This window comes from Abramis brama (genome assembly GCF_963993115.1).
Source record: "Abramis brama genome assembly, chromosome: 18".
NCBI classification, from domain to species: domain Eukaryota; kingdom Metazoa; phylum Chordata; class Actinopteri; order Cypriniformes; family Leuciscidae; genus Abramis; species Abramis brama.
In genome coordinates, this window is record NC_139980.1 from 15,455,147 (window position 1) to 15,472,588 (window position 17,442).

General features: G+C 39.3%; 2 protein-coding genes across 3 annotated transcripts in view; both read right to left on the reverse strand.

The window, feature by feature from the left end:
* Positions 1–1,553: 1,553 nt before the first annotated feature.
* Positions 1,554–7,533, reverse strand: LOC311068727 (flavin-containing monooxygenase 5-like). 2 transcript variants are annotated; one of them, XM_084091353.1, is made up of 9 exons: positions 7,441–7,533; positions 6,722–6,869; positions 6,375–6,563; positions 6,096–6,261; positions 5,598–5,740; positions 5,287–5,486; positions 4,820–5,175; positions 4,357–4,429; positions 1,554–4,245 (listed from the first exon to the last, which is right to left on the reverse strand). In XM_084091353.1, the coding sequence occupies exons 2-9, from the start codon at positions 6,851–6,853 to the stop codon at positions 3,816–3,818; spliced, it is 1,689 nt and encodes a 562-aa protein (XP_083947479.1). In that variant the 5' UTR covers positions 6,854–6,869; positions 7,441–7,533; the 3' UTR covers positions 1,554–3,815. The 2 variants fall into 2 exon arrangements, with proteins under 2 accessions (XP_083947479.1, XP_083947478.1); XM_084091352.1 differs by having other exon boundaries at positions 6,722–6,873; positions 7,441–7,524.
* A 4,335-nt stretch (positions 7,534–11,868) lies between these two features.
* LOC311068728 (flavin-containing monooxygenase 5-like) overlaps positions 11,869–17,442 on the reverse strand; it is a 12,597-nt gene continuing 7,023 nt past the window's right edge. Inside the window, exons 2-9 of the mRNA XM_084091354.1 lie at positions 17,239–17,390; positions 16,892–17,080; positions 16,650–16,815; positions 14,833–14,975; positions 14,534–14,733; positions 14,094–14,449; positions 12,865–12,937; positions 11,869–12,773 (exon numbers count right to left, since the gene is read on the reverse strand). Coding sequence (XP_083947480.1) covers positions 12,344–12,773; positions 12,865–12,937; positions 14,094–14,449; positions 14,534–14,733; positions 14,833–14,975; positions 16,650–16,815; positions 16,892–17,080; positions 17,239–17,370 — 1,689 coding nt within the window. The 5' untranslated portion in view covers positions 17,371–17,390 and the 3' untranslated portion in view covers positions 11,869–12,343. The remainder of the gene's footprint in view (positions 12,774–12,864; positions 12,938–14,093; positions 14,450–14,533; positions 14,734–14,832; positions 14,976–16,649; positions 16,816–16,891; positions 17,081–17,238; positions 17,391–17,442) is intronic.

Genomic DNA, 17,442 nt, shown 5'->3' on the forward strand with positions numbered 1-17,442 from the left:
TTGAAGACACCTGGTGTTAACAAGCAGAATCACTGAAGGAGAAAACCATAATTAAAGTCACCATTGTGGAGATCAGTGTGTGTTTTAGTTGGGCTCTTGACCCTTAAATTATTAACTTTAAGTTTTGTTTGGCTGCTGTACCTGAGTTATAACAGCCAGATGAACAAAGAGAAAAGGTGATCTGATGGTGGTGGTTGTGTTTTAACATAATCATTATTCATCATTTGACCTGAATCACTGAACTCATATAGAGTCCAAATTAGTTAGATTAACTCTATTAATTATAGCAGCACTGGCCTTGTACGGCATAATATTTGTAACTTTTACAATGTAATCCAAATAATTTCTAAAATGTTTCTCTTATACAAAAAAGAGACACACAGACATCAATAATCAGCCTGTGAATCTCAACAATGGTGACATTTATAAAGCATGTTGCAGTGCATTCTGGGTGCCACCAATCAAAACTCATTCATGGCTCCCATCATACATTGCTGCATGAATAAATAATGAGCTTATGATCAGAGGTGATCTGTTTGTCACCATTGCTGAGATTCATACGCAAAAATTTGTATTTTATTGATTTGATCATTTGGATTTCATTGAAAAGGTTAAAAATATTATGCTGCTATAATTAATAAAGTTAACCTAACTCATAAATTGGACTCTATATGAGTTCAGTGATTCAGGTCAAATGATTGTGAAATAATGATTATGTTAAAACACAACCAACACCATCAGATCACCTTTTCTATTTGTTCATCTGGCTGTTATAACTCAGGTACAGCAGCCAAACAAAACTTAAAGTTAATAATTTAAGGGTCAAGAGCCCAACTAAAACACACACTGATCTCCACAATGGTGACTTTAATTATGGTTTTCTCCTTCAGTGATTCTGCTTGTTAACACCAGGTGTCTTCAATGTTGGCAATAAAATATATTTTGTAAGTTTTACTCATTTTAAATGGTTAACTTTTAAGGAATTAATTTGATTAATTATTACTCAATTCTAATTTGTTAAATTTAATTAATAATATTGCTTGTAATCTGTTGCCTCAATTTTATTGATTAGATATCAATAAAATCAATGTATTCTTTTTTACAGTGTGTTAATTATCTAATTTAGCTCCTTTTGTTTGCTCGTGTATTTAGACCCTGTGTTCTCCCTCAGTCTTCATCTGTTCTCATTAATGTTAAGTGTGGTTTTCTCCTGGTTCCTGAGTTTTGTCATAAAAACTATTATCATCCTTCTTCGTGCTATTTCCACTACCACGTTAACAACCTCATTCATCCACTGATTAAAGTTGGGTTCAGATTTAAACCATCTGCACTTATGAATGAAATACTTTACAAGGTTGTTTAAGTAGACTTCAGTGGCATTTTATTTCATTAATTACATTGTTTTAAAAATAATTATTTTTAGATTTGATTGGCAACACAATTTAATCAGCCATTACTATTCTGCAATTTTAGTAAATTAACATGCTAAACAGACATGCTAACAACTGCAGCAGTTGGCAGTGATACATCATTAAGATAATACTTGGAATTTTAACACAACAAAAGAGTTTATTTTAGTTTATAACAGATGTTGAAACCAAAGTGCTGTACAAGATATATAAAACAGAATTAAAACAGATTAAAAAAAGACAAATGAAAGATTTACACACTCATTTAAAATATAAAGAATACAAAGAGAACTTCAAAGAGGATTTAAACATGGAAATGGTGGAGGAAGATCTAATGTGGAGGGGAAGACCATTCCAAAGCCTCGGAGCAGCCACAGAGAAAGCCTGGTCACCTTTAGTCTTAAAATGTTAACGAGGAACTGAGAGTAATATCTGTCAGGATGATCGAAGGGATCTAGAAGCAGTGTACGGGGTGAGATAAAAAATATAGTGAGGAGAAAGTCCATGCAAAGCTTTAAATACAAAAAGCAAAATTTTAAAATCAAAACTTAACCAGTAACCAGTGAAGAGAAGAAAGCACAGGTGTAATGTGTTCACGTTTTTTAGTGCCAGTAAGTAATCTGGCTGCCGCATTTTGTACCAATTGCAAACGATACAGCTGTTTTAGGCAAACCCATAGACCAATGGACCATAGATGTTATAAAAGTATGAATAACAGTTTCAAGATCATTCTTAGAGAGCCTCATCCTAATTCTAGCGATAGTTCTTAACTGAAAGAAACTGCTTTTCACAACAGCACTAATCTGCTTATCAAAAGACAGTGTGGAATCGAAAACGACACCAAGGTTTTTGACACTGTCACGCACATTAGAAGAGAGGGGAACAAGCTGACTGACAATGTCAGAGGACAGAGTAGATGGGCCAGATACTATTATTTCAGTCCAACCAGCATTTTGTCATACAGACAGTCAAGGAAACTAGACACAGGAACATAAAGCTGAGTGTCATCGGCATAGAAATGATATGATAAGTTGTGTCTCTTAATGATATGACCTAGAGGAAGCATGTATAAAGAAAAGAGGACCCAAAATGGAACCCTGGGGAACACCATTGCAGATTTGAGCACAGGATGAGTAACACTTCCCTACATTAACAGAAAAAGTTTTCTCTTTGAGGTAGGAGGCAAACCACTCCAGCACAGGCCCCTGAAACCTAGCTAACATGGTTGAGTCATTGCAAAAGGGTGTTGTAAGACTGGAAAAACTGGAAGAGAGAGCTATTCTCTGAGAGAATAAAGGAAATTAACATTTGAACTCACCCTTGTGCTCTATCGAGACGAAAGTCTTACCTCCGAATCATCCTAATCTACATTTCTTCCCCTCATCCCCCACTCCTTCTCTTTCATGCTGAGATCACCAAAAACTCACCCAATAATCTAAATGGTTAAATGTGAATAATTATCACAGAGTATTATACATGTTTGGTATCATTTGAAATGTCTTTCCAAATAAGTAAAACAAAAGGTAATAAGGTTTTTAAGAGTTTAGAGATAACTGGCACACAAAGGAAGGTGGTCTCTAGGCAAATGGTCTCCTACACCCAAAAGGTGTCAACTCTGAATGTAAATTCCCATTGTTAGCAGATGTTTCCATGTGAAAGAGGTTCTGTCTATATAATGAAATGCAGCAAAGGGCTCTGGGTGTTCTGTTACTTGCATCTCTTCTCTTTATTCCATAGCATTTTATGTTTTGTATCGATTATCTTTGAATTGATTATGAAATTGGCATGATACATTTACCTGACATAATAAATTATTACATTTGATTATTCTAACCGTCTTTGACATTTTCATTAAGAGTTAAAAAGAATAGTCAAACATTCGCTCACATTTAATGATGCACAGATATCATTAAAACCTTTTCATTTATGGAGTCAGATGAAATAACGAGAAAATACATATTCAAATGTATTGCATTTAATCAAAAAATACTTTGCCTCGAGAAAAGACAGTAACACGTAGAGACCTTCCGCACTGGTCGGATGCCAGCTTTGGGCCGATCGAGTGCGAGCTTACAGTGTCAAGATCTACTGTGTCAAATGCTGCACTAAAATCAAGCAAGATTAAAATACAGCAAGATCCCGAGTCAAGAGTGAGTAAGATATAATTTGTAACTAAGAGTTTGATAGGTCAGCATAATTACATACAAAACTGCACATAAAATCAGTTATTTTACACAGAAACTGTGTTTGAAATGTTAAGGCACTCAGTATCAAGCATTTTATATAAGTAATGCGTTAATTATACCATTTTCATGATGTTGACTACAATTTACCCTAATCGAAGTACACTGATATAAGATTTCAAATAAAGTATGTTAAGTTTCTGATACACATTACATGACCACATTACTTTGTGGTCACTGGCAATGGTAAAAAAGCCCTGATCTTGTCGAGGAGCGATGAAGGGTCTGCTATGAGTGAGTGCAGACTGGCCCTGCTGTAATACAGAGCAGAGAGCAGTGCTGCAACAGACACTGAGAATAAGAGTGAATACGAGGAGCGCTGTGACTGCGGCTCCGGTGCACAGCGTGTTTTCAGGGGCTCTGTGACTCGATCCCACTGAGTCAGGATGGCCTGCCGTGCACCTTCCCATTGGCCCGGTCCGTGCAAGCGAAACTGGTACGGGGTGCAGGGCCCAAAGATGATGTTCAGAGCCAGTCTAGGGTCTGTCAGGAGCAGCTTCAGAATAGATGGACGGACACCCACTTGTTTAGCTAATTCATCCATGTAGGGGATGTAGTCCACCTGGATGGTGTGTCTCTGGGCGGCCACATACCTGCATGACAGTATGATTAAGAGTCATCAAGATACACTTAAATGACATTTCAACTGTAGAAATTGTATAAATGCTGTGTTATATAGTCATGTGAGGTGAAGTGTGGAGAACCTTTGAGTCATTTCGTTCTCTTTTGCTTTAATGTCCTTCATCATTGCACTCATTGGAGGCAGTTTGCACCGTCCTAGAGAGCATATCACAGTTTGTTACATACAAAAACAGTGTACTTTATGTTCTGACATGTTCGTATATTACTTTAAAGTAAAACTGAAAGAATAATCATATCCTGCAAATATTTTTAAGTACTATGTCATCATACTGTAACTTTCAGAACTTAAAACCAGTCCAAAATGACAAAGACAAGACTAAAAACAATAAAAAGTCTAATTGTCAAGTCTTTGCTTAATTAAGAGAAAATGCTCATGAAAAACTACATTACAATATTGTTTGGAGGTAGAAATCTTGAATAATAGTATAAGGACACATTTGTTATTCTGAATTGTATTAATATGAACATATATTTTAAGAACAGCCCCTAGTTTTCTGTGTAGAAGATCAGCATCATGTTTGATACCTTTAAAAACACGTGTGGCCCAGCGTGCTTGCATCTCAGAGATGGGCATAATGGCTCCCAGAGGCTGGATCAGACCAATCACGGCTAAAGTTGGGCGCTCTAATGCTGGGGGATACACATATTTGTACAGGGATACCTTGTTCTTTGAGACAGGAATTATATGTGAAGACAGAAAGGGGAATGAGAAAGTGTATCCTGTGGCAAACACCACCAGATCAATGTCATCCTCAACTGTGCCATTCTCAAAAACCACACTTGATCCACGAAACTCTTGCACATTCGGCTTGACAGAGACGGTACCGGAGAGGATCCGGTTTGGTAAATCATCATTGACCATGGGATGTTGGCTGAAAAGTCTGGGAAATAAACAAAAGACATTATATAGTACACTATGAAAAGGGTTAAAGGGTTAACACTTTCATGGACCAAAGTCAGCAGAGTTTTGTTTCCTCCAGTGTTCACAGTACCTGTGCACAGGCTGCAGCCCATAGAGCTTGTGGTTGAACCGTTTATTGAGTCGTTTCTCACCCATATTGTTCATAAATCCAACAGGCAACATTTGAAAAAGCCAACCAAACATTCTATTATTAAACATCATATCTGATGGAACACCATTGTCTCCTACACGATTTAGTATCCAAGATCCCTTTCGGGTGCTCAGATAAACCTAGAATTAAGGGAAAGTAAGTAAGGGAAACAATGTGGAATGCAGAGGCTTTAATAAGAGTATAATAATTCATTTACTATAATTATTTATACTGCAGTTGTGGCACATCACCTGTTTGGCCATTCTGCTCAGCTCTACAGCAATATCTCCTCCAGAGTTCCCAATGCCAATCACAACTACCCTCTTCCCTCGCCATTCTTCAGGGTTTTTGTAGTCACGACTGTGGAAGAATTTCCCCTTAAACGTGTCTATTCCTGTAATGCAATATATAGCTTATCTATATAATTCCTTAAGTCTGCCATTGCATATACATTTTGTATATATTGTAAACATTAAAATTAAGAAATTAGTAAAATCATTAACGTATTGAATAATTTTAAACGCTTGTTGAATCATTCTTTGCAAAACCTTGTAAACTTAAAAATTATTAACAATATTTCTGGCTGAGATTCTGCTTAATGCTACAACAGTTGTACAAGAGCTTTGATAAGGCCTAATGACTCTTGTACAACTAAAGTTCACTATCTGTCCCAGTTTGGCTTTTATTGAATTTATGTTGTTGCACTTTGCACATAAACTGTGTTTGCTTAGTCATCACATGTACTGCACCTGGAAAGTCCTTTAGAGGGAGGTGAGGGTGACAGTGGTGACCGGTGCAGACCATCACAGCATCAAACACCTGTTTCTCTCTCCGACCATCCTTAGACTCCGTCTCTACATCCCACTGACCAGAGTGAGGGAAGTCTGGCCTTGGGGTAACATGAAGGACTTTTGTCTAAGAAACACAAAACATGAATTTGTGAACCTTTGAAACCCCCAAAACCTAAGATAAATATGAGGTACAGTATATTCCTAACTTCACAGTTTACATAAGCTTTCAGGCCAGACCTGGAAACGGATGTGCCGTTTGAGCTGGAAGTGCTCGGCGTACATTTGGAAGTAGTCCATGATAAGGGAGTTGTGCATGTAGTTTGGGAAGTGGGCAGGGATAGGGAAATCACTGTAGCACATCATCTCCTTTGAAGTGTTGATAATCAATGAGTAGTAAATGCTAGCACGATCTGGATCTGGATTTTCCTAAGATAGAAAGACAAGAAGCAAACTGCATCAGTTTCTCGCAGCACATAGTTTATTGATGGTCTGCAGTGAACTTTGCCTCAGGGTTCAGTGCTTGGACACCTTCTTTTCTTCATATGTACAATTTCAGTAGGCCAAATCATATAGACATATCTTACCTTAAACATCCAAAGACCTCCAATATCATCACTGGTCTCAAAACACACTGGCTCCAGGCCTTCATCCAGGCAGCATTTGATGCAGGTCAGCCCAGAGGTTCCTCCTCCAATCACAGCAACACGTTTGGCCATGATGATCCACAACAGTCTGACTTTAGGCAGATGCAGATGATAGAAAAACTCAGGGAAGGGTTAACTGACCAAAACTGCACTGTGAAAAATGTCACCAATCTTAATAGCGAAGTTAGGCACTCATGGAAGGGTTTAACTGATCAAAACTGTAACGTTACTGCGAAATATCACAAATCTAGCAGGTCAAGTCGCGAACGCCGATTTCGGACTGGACAACCGCAGTAACATAACGTCTTGTCACTTTTGATTAATTCAATGCGTCCATGCTGAATAAAAGTATTGCATCCCGCAGCAGCGTCACCTGAATTCATTATAAAGAATGTCGTAGGCTATAATTCACAAGCCAGCGCACTTCGGTTTTATAAACATAGGAAATCTGAATTTCAAACCACAAACTATCTTTTACTGCGGTGTGTATTTGTGAAATCTACTAAAGGTCTAACAACAAGAACATACGGAAAAATAAATCGAGTCAGATTCGGACAAACAAACAAACAAACAGCTCGTTACGTAAACACGCCTGTCCTGTAAAAACGACAATGGAGTGATATTAGTGTCAATAAAAAGTTTGTGGAGAACCATCTCACCGAGCGTGAAGCAGTGGCTGCAGAAGTTTATGTTGTTCACTCCACACAAACACTTCTCACCACACCCCTGCATAGGCTATATGTAAAAGAGGCGGGGATTCATGGCCGTCACTCTGGTCAATAACGTTGAATTAGTTAAATAATGTTAACAAATATTAAGTGATGGATCTTAGTCGTACATTGTAGACTTCTACAATAAAAAGAAAATGCATTGTAGACTTCTACCATGTAGGCTACTGTTTTTTTGAGTAGACCTGCATAATGCATGAAAATACTCCATGCTTATTGTATGGAAATTATATTTGGGTTTTCTAGCACTTTCATGTCCCAAGGAATACATTTTATGTTATACGAAGGTCACATTAAAACTGTTGGAAACGTGTTTACCTTTCTTTTATTCAAATATTAAATTAAAATGATGAGTAGACATTGATAATGACTACAACATCTATAATACTTTATTAATAGCTACTGTATTATAAGAGTCTTCATCTTTTTGAGCTGTTCATCATCACAAAATGACACTAGTCTTGCCAGACTCAGGCTTCTCCAGCGATTGTTTATTTAAAAGTATATATTAAAAGAATAATAAAAATGCTGCTACTTTACTTATGTGATGATTGTCAAAAGATAAGGACACTATTTCTAACAAAAAAGATGATTATTATGGGAATTTGGCAGAGCACTTGTTATGACAGATATAAGAAAGGGAAAAAGACATGTTAGACCACAAAGGTAATGTTTAATTTTAATTTCCTTCAAAGATTAAAATATTTTAAATATAACATATTATAAACTATAATGAATTCCAAGAATTAGATAAAGGAATAATAAGGTTAAAGTGCAAATTCAAAACAGAGCTACCCAAAAATTTAATATGGGTTAACAAGAATGTGTTTCTCAGGAAGAGTGGGATATTCTTTTGCATTGCCATAATGGCAAAAATTACTGCAGCCCGTCCTGACAGGCCCAGCCAAAAGAACAAACTGAAGGATGAAGGTTCTGGAATGGGCCGTGTCTTCATGGGTTTGGCCACACGTTCCCATTGGGTAAGAATAGCCTGACGGGCACCTCTCCAATACCTTGGTCCGCTTAGCCGAAACTGGTAGGGAGTACAGGGGCCGAAGAAAGCCCTCAGTCCCACAGCAGGGTCCCTCAGGAGCAGCCAGGCAATGTTGGGACAGACGCCCACTTCCTTTGCTATTGTAAGGGATATAGTCCACTTGAAGGGCAGCCAGCTTAGGACAGGGGTAACTGTAAAGAGATAGCAGAGAGTTCAAAAGGAGCATACATTAATTGTCAAAACAAAATCTATTTGGAATTACCATCGAGGTAAATAAATAATATCTCTTTAAATTTGCTTTTATGTCCTTCTCAATTATTTCATCTATTTTATCGGCTGGAGAAAGATGATTTAGTCCTTGAAGAACAGGAGAATTAATACATGAAAATAGTGAAAAATACATGAGAATAATCATATATAAACTGTGCTGGGGGTAATGCATTAAAAGTAACACAAGTTAGTAACTAGTAAAGTAACGCATTACTTTTAAATGTACAACAAAATATCTGAGTCACTTTTTCAAATAATGCAAGTTACCTTGTTTTCCCATTTATTGAATGACACTCCTGTCCCCATGTTGAAATCAGGAGTAAGAATGGCAGCACAGCTGAAAGATTTGTTTGAGCTGCGTGCGCCCTCTGCAGGAACATGCATTTCCTTCAGCTTGAGGTTTATTCATTTCACTTTTGGTGTAAAAGTGCTTTTACATTTGCCAAAAATAGAATTTTTTGTTTTTTGTCATTACAGTTTTTTTTTCAATTGCTAAGAAGCATCGGTTATACTGAAGCCACTTTTTCATGCATCTTGGCCAAACTGTAATCTTAATGTCATCTTCAAAACCCAGACCAACAAAACATTTCGTATACGTCTCAAACTAAACTCGTTCCACCACAACACTGGCAATAATTCTCATTCAGAAAACACACTCTGACCTAAAAGCTCTAACAACAGGAAGCTTTTATCTTTAAAGTTTGAATGATTTTTCACATAAATCAGTTTTTCATTAAGATCTTTTCATTTTACTGACTGTATTACTGCACAAAGAATGAATGAAAAATGCAGTAATTCAAAATCTTCAGGGTTCTTCAGAACACAACTCAAGTGAAAAATGTATTCATATAATTTGAAAGATGTAGTCATTGAATGCATTTCTTTTTTTTTTGCCAAAGCAATGATAGATGATCCACAGTTTAGCCCAGAACAAGCCAATGCAATAGTGAGTGAGATTTGCATAGCAAGCCCTGATCCCTCTGCACCTGTTGGGGCGGAAGAAGGGCAGGGCTGTGCACAGAGAATGTCAATCACTGACGTTTCATTTAACCCTGTACAGTGAGACTAATGGATAACACTGGGAAAGCATGCCCATTCCACCGGAAAGGAACGGTACGGAATACACATCCTACCCATAGGGAGGCAATATGTGAAGTTACACACATGGACTGACCATCAGGGCAGTACTACATATGGAAGATCTCTGAGGTAGGTCCTGCCTTGTGCAAGGGTGGAGTCAATACTGTTTACAGAGATGGAGACTCTGCCAAGGGAAAGACAAAGGCTTGCCTACAGGTAAGAATACACATATGGGAAGAATGGGATCACCTACAAGGGGAATCACAACATATGGACATCTAGTCTAGTACAGGGGCTGACCAATACACACAAGTACTATACCTGGCGTCAGATGCCTCTGCTGCATCCAACTGCCGAGGATGCTGGAGGAGCTCCACCAGGGTTCAACAGAGCAGAATAAGCATTTGTATCCCATCCTCAGAGTGCAGCAAGCGAGACCCACAGCCATCCTTCCTGCATATTATTTGTTTGTACATTACACAGGAGAAGACACCGGTTCCACTTGGAGATTGTAGAATCTCGCAAATGTGTTATGTGTCGCTCAGCCCGCAGCTCTGCATATATCTGCCAGAGAGGTGCCGTGTGCCAATGCCCAGAAGAAAGCAACACTCAGAGTCGAGCGAGCTCTCACTCCGAGGGGGCATGGTTTGTCTTTGGACTGGTTCTGAAGCTCTGCGTGCGGTCAACGTACAACTGCAAGGCACTAACAGGACACAGCAATGCAAAGGCTGTGTCTGTCTCCTCCGGGGACAGCGCTTGCAAGTTCACCACCTGGTCCCTGAAAGGAGTGGTGGGAACTTTGGGCACGTATCGGGGTCTCAGGATGACATGAGAGTCAGCTGGCCCGAATTCCAGGCACGCTTATATGACCGAAAATGCCTGAAGTCAGGAGCACTGTCTCGATAGATAGGAGCCTAGTCTCTACTGACTGCAAGGAATCAAAGGGTGCTCTCTGTAGGGCCGTCAAGACCAGAGAGAGATCCAGAGAGGTGATGAGGCGTGGCCGAGGAGGATTCAACCTCCTGGTACCTCTCAGGAACCTGATGACCAAGTCGTGTTTCCCCGGAGAGACTTACCGTCTTCTGCATCGTGGTGTTCTGCAACAGCGGCAACATACTTTTTCAAAGTGGAGGAGACAGCCTTCTCTCCAACCCGTCTTGCAGAAAAGAAAGCATGACATTGACAGGGCATCTATGGAGGTCTTACTTGTGGGAACCAATCAATGAAGAGCGTCCAGAGACCACACATGGAGGTTCCAGAGGTCTGAGAGTGGGTGCCAAATCCGCCAGGAAGGGGCTGTCGTGAGGGGTTCTGGGAACCAGGTCTGGGTAGGCCAGTAAGCCGCATCCATCAAGACCTGCTCCTCGTCCTCCCTGACCTTGCACAGTGTCTCTGTGAGCAGGTTCACTGGGGGAAACACTTACTTGCATTCCCAAATTAGATGGACCATTGGTAAGTGCTGGCCAGGCATCCAGACACCATGCAAGGGGGACCAGGGTGACAACAGACATGCCCGCAGTGGTGCAGCGTGCCTTGGAAGGCACAGCATCCCGGTGTGGGGGCCGTGAGTGTGGTGGCACACTTACCTGGCTCCACGGTTCCCGTGAGGGAGTGGCTGGAGCTGTGTGAGAAGGCGTTACATCCTCAAACCGCAGACCGTATTGCGTCGCTCACTGTCAACCCACACCCCTTGTAACCCAGAGATTGAGAAAACTGCTCTTTTGCTGAGATTTTAGGTACTGCTGGCTATGAGACCAGCAGCAGAACAGAAATAAACTCTTTGTGAAAAAACTAGATTCTCCACCCGGCCCTCCATCGGGGGAAGGAGCGGTGAGTTCACTGTCTCATGAAGAGCAGCTCACTCCATCTCTGGGTTGCCCGTCTCAGGGATGCAAACGTTTTGAGAACGAATGTAAATTAATCAGGGGAACACAATAGTTTTAAGAACTACTGTAAAAGTCACTTTTCTTAAAGTCACAAGTGTGTCAAGAAACAGTTATGAAAGTGCACTCTGATTAAGTAGACTTAAGTGACATTTTATTTAATTAATATTATATTATAATTACATAAAAAAAAATAAAAAATTTAAGATTTGATTTGCAAAACAAATTAATCGGCCATTACTATTCTCAATATCAGCATATTTGAGCAAATTACCATGCTAAACAGACATGCTAACAACTGCAGCAGTGATCGATGATTAAGATAATACCTGGAACTTTAACACATCAAAAGAGTTTGATAATGCAACATAATTACATACAAAACTGCACATACAATCAGTTACAGTGAAATGAAATGTTCATTATACACAAACTGAGTTACACATGTTTAGGCACTCTGTGATTCAGTACCAAGCATTTTATGTTAATATTGTGTCAATTACATCATTTTCATGATGTTGACTACAATTCACCCTAATTGAAGTACACTTGTTATGATATAAGATTTCAAATAAAGTATGTTGAATTTCTGATACACATTACATGATCACTGTGTGGTCACTGGCAATGGTACAATAGCCCTGATCTTGTCGAGGAGCAATGAAGGGTCTGCTATGAGTGAGTGCAGACTGGCCCTGCTGTAATACAGAGCAGAGAGCAGTGCTGCAACAGACACTGAGAATAAGAGTGAATACGAGGAGCGCTGTGACTGCGGCTCCGGTGCACAGCGTGTTTTCAGGGGCTCTGTGACTCGATCCCACTGAGTCAGGATGGCCTGCCGTGCACCTTCCCATCGGCCCGGTCCGTGCAAGCGAAACTGGTACGGGGTGCAGGGCCCAAAGATGATGTTCAGAGCCAGTCTAGGGTCTGTCAGGAGCAGCTTCAGGATAGATGGACAGACACCCACTTGTTTAGCCAATTCATCCATGTAGGGGGTGTAGTCCACCTGGATGGTGTGTCTCTGGGCGGCCACATACCTGCATGACAGAATGATTAAGAGTCATCAAGATACACTTAAATGACATTTCAACTGTAGAAATTGTGTAAATGCTGTGCTATATAGTTAACCTTTGAGCCATTGCTTCCTCTTTTGCTTTAATGTCCTTCATCATTGCACTCATTGGAGGCAGTTTGCAAAGTCCTATTGAGCAAAGCACAGTTTGTTAAGTACAAAAACACTGTGTACTTAATGTTCTGACATGTTCATATATTACTTTACAGTAAAACTGAAAGAATAATCACCCTGCAATCATACCCCCTTTTTTAAGTACTGTCATCATACTGTGACTTTCAGAACTTTAAACCAGTCCAAAAAAAAAAAAAAAAAACACTAATACAAAGACCAAAACCAAGAAAAAGTCATTGTCTAATTGTCAAAAGTCTTTGCTTAAATATCAGAGAGAAAATGCTCATGAAAACTACATTACAACATTTTTTGGTAATAGAAAATAATAGTATATACTTTATGTCAGGGATCTATGAAAGAGGACTCAAGTGCAGAATTAGTTACACTGATTTATTAACAAACAACAGACAAGACAAAATGAGGCAAGGGAAGAGGTGAACACAGTCCAAACAATGGGCAGGTAATGATGAACAATAACAAGCTGGGAGCCCAAGATTACGATAGGCTGGTGAGTAGAAATGGCAAGGCAGTGCGAGACTGGAGGATAGCAGCGATGGCCAAGCAAGAACTCAATGCACCACTTGCTGCTGGGCAGGGAGAGAGAGCGGCCAGGGAAGCTCAGCTTGTAAGACAGGACTGTAACAAACAAGAGACACAGCAAACACAAGAAGAGACGAGACAAGACAGATGGTGGAAACTAATGCATTGCATTAACTAGAAAGGAACTACAACAAAAGAAGAGAGCTAATAGAGGAGAACTAATGCTAGGAATAAAGAACGAATATAAATAAAGGTTAAAGGTAGACTACTAAGGCTAATTAGGAAAAAAATAAATGCTAAAGTAACTGAGAACTAAGCAGAGAAAACACATTATAAAGGGAGCTGAGAACATGAGGAACAGGTGAGCGTGGCAATTGGAAACAAGGAGGCAGGACAAGATGAGCACATGGCCAACGCAGACAAAGACAGAGCCATGTGTTTAAGGACAACACAAGCAAAGAGACATTGAACAACAACACGACAAACAGAACTGTCAGAGGAGAACCCTGACAATATATTAACAGCATTAGTAAAGTAGACCTTTTGTTGTTCTGAATTGTATGAATATGAACATATATATTAAGAACAGCCCTTAGTTTTCTGTGTAGAAGATCAGCATCATGTTTGATACCTTTAAAAACACGCGTGGCCCAGCGCGCTTGCATCTCAGAGATGGGCATAATGGCTCCCAGAGGCTGGATCAGACCAATCACGGCTAAAGTTGGGCGCTCTAATGCTGGGGGATACACATATTTGTACAGGGATACCTTGTTCTTTGAGACAGGAATTACATGTGAAGACAGAAAGGGGAATGAGAAAGTGTATCCTGTGGCAAACACCACCAGATCAATGTCATCCTCAACTGTGCCATCCTCAAAAACCACACTTGATCCACGAAACTCTTGCACATTCGGCTTGACAGAGACGGTACCAGAGAGGATCCGATTTGGTAAATCATCATTGACCATGGGATGTTGGCTGAAAACTCTGGGAAATAAACAAAAGACATTATATAGACACTTTCATGGACCAAAGTCGGCAGAGTCTTGTTTCCTCCAGTGTTCCCAGTACCTGTGCGCAGGCTGCAGCCCATAGAGCTTGTGGTTGAACCGTTTATTGAGTTGATTCTCTCTCATATTGTTGATAAATCCAACAGGCAATATTTTAATAAGCCAAACACGCACTCTGTGCTTAAACATCATATCTGATGGAACACCATTGTCTCCTACACGATTTAGTATCCAAGATCCCTTTCGGGTGCTCAGATAAACCTAGAATTAAGGGAAAGTAAGTAAGGGACATAATGTGGAATGCAGAGGCTTTATAATTGATATACTATAATTATTCATACTGTATTTGTGGCACATCACCTGTTTGGCCATTCTGCTCAGCTCTACAGCAATATCTCCTCCAGAGTTCCCAATGCCAATCACAACTACCCTCTTCCCTCGCCATTCTTCAGGGTTTTTGTAGTCACGGCTGTGGAAGAATTTTCCCTTAAACGTGTCTATTCCTAAAGAGCAATTTAAACAATTACCCACAACAATATAGAAAGGAAATCGCTGTTTAGGTTATATGTAGTGCAATATATCTTATCTATATAAATCCTTAAAGTCCCCCTGTAGTCTACAATTTTATCCCTTAAAACTCATCTTTGATCACCAAAATTACATATTTAAGCGTTTTTTTCCTTGAAAATTTTTTTCTTCATGCCTTAAAATTGATTGACTCTAACTTTACACCCTTGTCTCCTTTAGTATATATATATATTTTTTAAAAAAAAATTAATTATTTTTTTAATTATTTTTTTTATTAGTAAAATCATTGACTTGTTATTGAATTACTTTTTAAAGCTTGTTGAATCATTCTTTGCAAAACCTTTTAAACTTACTAATCATAAACAATATTTCTGTTCAACTGCCTGAGATTCTGCTTAATGCTACAACAGCTGTACAAGAGCTTTCCAACCCAAAGGGCATGCTGAAGTTTGAGTCGCCATTGGCTAGTACATTTTTTATTTTACTCGCCAGAGTTTTTACATGGAATGCAAGAACAATGCAAATGAAATAATTCTACATAAATATAATATAAATATAAAATATACATTTCAAACACTATTAAAGTTAAGTAAACAGTCTGTAATAAAATAAGAATAAATAATCAAATTGACTTTTGATTAAAACTACAAGCAATAGCACAAATAACCACAGAACAAAGATGCAAATGAAATTTGGGTTTTTAGGGTTTTTAGTTAGATCTAACAGTAGTTAGATACAGATTAGGTAGATTAGATACAGAAATTGAATAAAGTAATCAAATGGTGCATAGTCTTTACTGTATAAATTAAATATAGATGAATCCTTATTAAAGTTAGTTATTCAGTCAAGAGCATTGAGTGTTTATTTTTTTTTGCAGCTAGTATTATATTATTAATATTAGGCTGTTGTCACTTTAAGATATAATGCACGGATCCAATATACTGACACTGTACACATGCGTTTTCTTTCCTGACTGTTTACGTTCACTTAACTCATAACCAACTATGTTTACTAGGATACTCGCCAAGACGGGCATTTTGACATAATTTTGTGTGAAATTGTCCATTCAAGCTCCAGATGACATGAAAGAGAGCTCAATTCATTATTCACGTGCTGTCAGACGTAGCTTTCTGGGTGCATGCTTCAGACATGCTTTTTGTTGTCTTGCGCTTGAATGTTAAGATTGCCAAAAAAAAAGCATGCAAATGACAAACTTTCATGCCGACGCAGCACTGGTCCAACAGTTCTGTCAACGAGCCCTGTTCTCTCTCTTTCTCTCACGGTGAGTGTAGGCGTGTGAGAGAAAGTGACAAAGGGCGCTCTCAGCCAAGCAACAATGTGTAAAGCTCAGCAGGCAATGAAATGATATCTGCACTAAACTTATTTTTTGCCTCTAACTCAATTAAAGGTGACTGTAATCGTACAATTTACTAGCCATTGGCTAATTAAAGACATTTTTTAGTCGCCTCTCATGAAATTTGGTCACATATGTGAGTGATTTATTTACATTGTAGGTTGGCTGTGATAAGGCCTAATGACTCTTGTACAACTAAAGTTTGCTATGAGTGTCCCAGTTTGGCTTTTATTGACTTTATGTTGTTGCACTTTGCACATAGACTGTGTTTGCTTAGTCATCACATGTACTGCACCTGGAAAGTCCTTTAGAGGGAGGTGAGGGTGACAGTGGTGACCGGTGCAGACCATCACAGCATCAAACACCTGTTTCTCTCTCCGACCATCCTTAGACTCCGTCTCTACATCCCACTGACCAGAGTGAGGGAAGTCTGGCCTTGGGGTAACATGAAGGACTTTTGTCTAAAAAACATATGACATAAATATGAGATACAGTATATTCCTAACTTCACAGTTCACATAAGCTTTCAGGCCAGACCTGGAAACGGATGTGCCGTTTGAGCTGGAAGTGCTCGGCGTACATTTGGAAGTAGTCCATGATAAGGGAGTTGTGCATGTAGTTTGGGAAGTGGGCAGGGATAGGGAAATCACTGTAGCACATCATCTCCTTTGAAGTGTTGATAATCAATGAGTAGTAAATGCTAGCACGATCTGGATCTGGATTTTCCTAAGATAGAAAGACAAGAAGCAAACTGCATCAGTTTCTCGCAGCACATAGTTTATTGATGGTCTGCAGTGAACTTTGCCTCAGGGTTCAGTGCTTGGACACCTTCTTTTCTTCATATGTACAATTTCAGTGGGCCCAATCATATAGACATATCTTACCTTAAACCTCCAAAGACCTCCAATATCATCACTGGTCTCAAAACACACTGGCTCCAGGCCTTCATCCAGACAGCATTTGATGCAGGTCAGCCCAGAGGTTCCTCCTCCAATCACAGCAACACGTTTAGCCATGATGATCCACAACTGTCAGACTTTAGGCAGATTATAGAAAAAAAATATTTTAAGAAAGAAATGTCATAAATT